Source organism: Vombatus ursinus, unplaced genomic scaffold (assembly GCF_900497805.2).
Source record: "Vombatus ursinus unplaced genomic scaffold, bare-nosed wombat genome assembly UNPS02014859.1, whole genome shotgun sequence".
Taxonomy (NCBI): domain Eukaryota; kingdom Metazoa; phylum Chordata; class Mammalia; order Diprotodontia; family Vombatidae; genus Vombatus; species Vombatus ursinus.
In genome coordinates this window covers 2436079-2438875 of record NW_020954637.1, presented here as the reverse complement: position 1 = coordinate 2438875, position 2797 = coordinate 2436079, and the positions used below count along the sequence as shown (strand labels likewise).

General features: G+C 52.3%; 1 protein-coding gene across 1 annotated transcript in view; it reads right to left on the bottom strand.

Moving 5' to 3' along the window:
• Positions 1 to 824: 824 nt before the first annotated feature.
• Positions 825 to 2797, bottom strand: part of LACTBL1 (lactamase beta like 1) — a 10847-nt gene continuing 8874 nt past the window's right edge. The window contains exon 7 of the mRNA XM_027841498.1: positions 825 to 2598. Coding sequence (XP_027697299.1) covers positions 1614 to 2598 — 985 coding nt within the window. The 3' untranslated portion in view covers positions 825 to 1613. The remainder of the gene's footprint in view (positions 2599 to 2797) is intronic.

Sequence of the window (2797 nt, the reverse complement as noted above, 5' to 3'; positions counted from 1 at the left end):
GATGACCTAGAATCCTCAGGTAGGAACCTTTCAGCTTGGCCCAGGACAGAGGGAGCTCCCATACACTTCCCAAGTGTCCCAGCAAAAACAGGATGAGGTAGAGTGAAGACACCCGGTCCTTTCCGATTCTTCTACTTACATGTATGATCCTGGGCAAATCACCTCCCTTCTCCAGGCCTCAATTTTCTCCTCTCTCAAATGGGGATAATAAAACCTATTCCTCCTCTTCTGTGGGATTATTTGCCTCTTGGGAACCCTAAGCACTATAAAAATGTGAGCAAAAAGACAGAAAAAGCCCGATTATTTCCCATCCCATGTGACCTAAAGGAAGCCAAGTGGCACATGGGGCTTGCAGTCCTGAGTTCAAATCTGGCCTCAGACACTTACCAGCTGTGTGCCCTTGGGCAAGTCTCTTAACCCTGTTTGCCTCAGTTTCTTCATCTGCAAAATGACCTGGAGAAGGAAAGGGCAAACCACTCCACTATCTTTTACAGCTTTTCTATTCTTTCCAAAGTTCAAGTTCTAAGTCCCTTCTGACTGGCTGACGGTGCCCTCCCAGGAGGTAGACCTAGTGACATAAATTCACACTAAGGTGTAAAGGACTGATTTTGGAGCCTTTCATGAGAGAGGGCCAGTTTGGATAGGAAATGGGGAAGAGAGCACTAGGCTCCTGAAGTAAGGAGGGGAGGGGGAAAGACTGAATAAGCCAGAGCTTTCTGGCACATAGTAGGTGCTTATCAAATGTTTATTGACTGATTTTATGTGCAGCTGCTTCCCAGATCTGATGGAAGAATATGTAGGATTCTGGAAAGGACTTGGTGAGTAAGGTCTGGCTGCTGCATGTCACATAGGACCAACACATGGAGGGCAGGGGTGAGGCGATGGCCCAGAGGCAAGGACATGTTAAAAATGAATAGAGGGGATTTCAAAAGGCTTAGCATTATTTTAAGCTACATTATTAACTTCTGGGAGACTTCGTAGCTTGAGAGCATTTGCTCCATGGAACAATGCTGCCACCTGGTGGTCGGATCTGGTAATAAACTTGCCATGGCCCCAGGAGGGTGGGGGTAGAGGTAGCAGACAGGGCAGGACACCCATAGAGCAGGCTCTCAGAATCATAGATCATTAGGAGAAGGATTGTCAGAAAACAGAAAGTGCCAACTGGAAGGGAGCACTGGTCAAATGGGGCAGTAGAAAGGGAACTCAGTTTGGGAGTCAGAGCTACTTCTGTTACTCCTTGTATAATATTGGGCAAATCATCAAATCACCCTGGGCCTCAGTTTCCACATCTGTAAAATGGAGACTAGATGCTGTCTAAGGTCCCCTCCCTGCTCTAAATCTATGATCTGAGAGCACAGAACGTTAGAGCTAAGAGAAACCTTGGGAAGCATTTGGTCCAAGGCCCTTATTTTACAGAAAAGGAAACCGAGACCCAGAGAAGATACAGAATTTGTCCAAAGTCACACAGCCGGTTAGTGTGGCAGCTGGCATTTAAACTCAGGCCTCTCCACGCTCTTATCACCATTCCATATTGCCAAAGCTCAAGCCTTCCCTTCCAACTCTGACATCCCACGATTCTGTCCCGTTAAGGTAAGAGGTGAGGACGGCTGAGCTCAAACTGAAGTACTGAAGCCAGGTTTCTGGGCCATCCGAAGGACTTTGTACGTGTTCAAGCCAGGAGCATCAAAGCCTGGGGAGAGCCCCCTCTGGTCAAAGGGATAAAAGTTGAGGAGCTGGCCGTGTTGAGTCTCCAAGGGAAGCCAGGTTGCCCCCAGGGGCAGGACACAGGGGAACTCTTGGTCTACGACCACCTGGAAGACCCGGCCCTGCAGGTGATGCAGCTTCAGGGTCCGGAACTTGGCTGGGATCAGCTTCTCCACTTGGGGCCCAAACTGCCGCATGTGAAGGACCCCTGAGGGCCCTCGGAGGATCTCATAGAAGGTAAGGTTGGCATAGGTGTAGAAGCCCAAGTAAGGGCCAGGGCTAGGCGGTGGCGCCAGGCTCCCCTTGACCTCCCGGAAGGCTATCTCCATGGCGGGGATGAGGATATCGTACACTTGGGTCACCAGGTCGAGCCCCGGTGGACGGGGCCCAGCCATGAGCACAATGAAGCTGAGCTTCAGCTGAGGGACCAGGGAAAAGGTAGCTGCGTAGCCATCCAGATCCCCGTCCTTCCGGACAATGCTATATCCCCTCTGGGCGTGGAATTCCCATGGTGTGCCTGTCTGGTTGGCGAAGTAGGTCCCAGGACAGGTGAGGAGAGGAGTCAGCATGGTCTTGAGTGTATCCGGTGCCAAGACGCCCTGGGGGGCACTCCCAAGGAGCACCATGGCCAGCTTGGCCAAGTCAGCAGGTGTGGAGTACATCTGACCAGAGGGGCGATACCAGCCAAGGTCATAGAGTGGGGCTGGGCGCCCACTGCCGTAGAAGCCTGCAGCCATCCGGGCCTGGACCCAGGGCACGAGGTCAAAGCCTGTGTCCTCCATCCCCAGCCGATCCAGGATGTTCTCAGACACCCACCGCTGGTAGTCCCTGTTGTTGGTGTGCCTGGCCAGCACGTGGGCCAGCAGGGAGAAGGCCAGAGTGCTGTAATGACACCTGGAATGAGAGAGAAGAGACCTGCGATGGGGGCGCACAGTTCCAGATCCTTGGATGTGACCTATCTATGGGACATCCTCACTCTGGAATCTCAGCTTCCTCCTCTGTAAATGAGGGGCTTGGGCTAGGTGGTCTCTTGGGGCCCTCCCACTTCTGACATTCTCTGTTCTAGAGTCTCCCCCAGTTCTGACATTCTGTG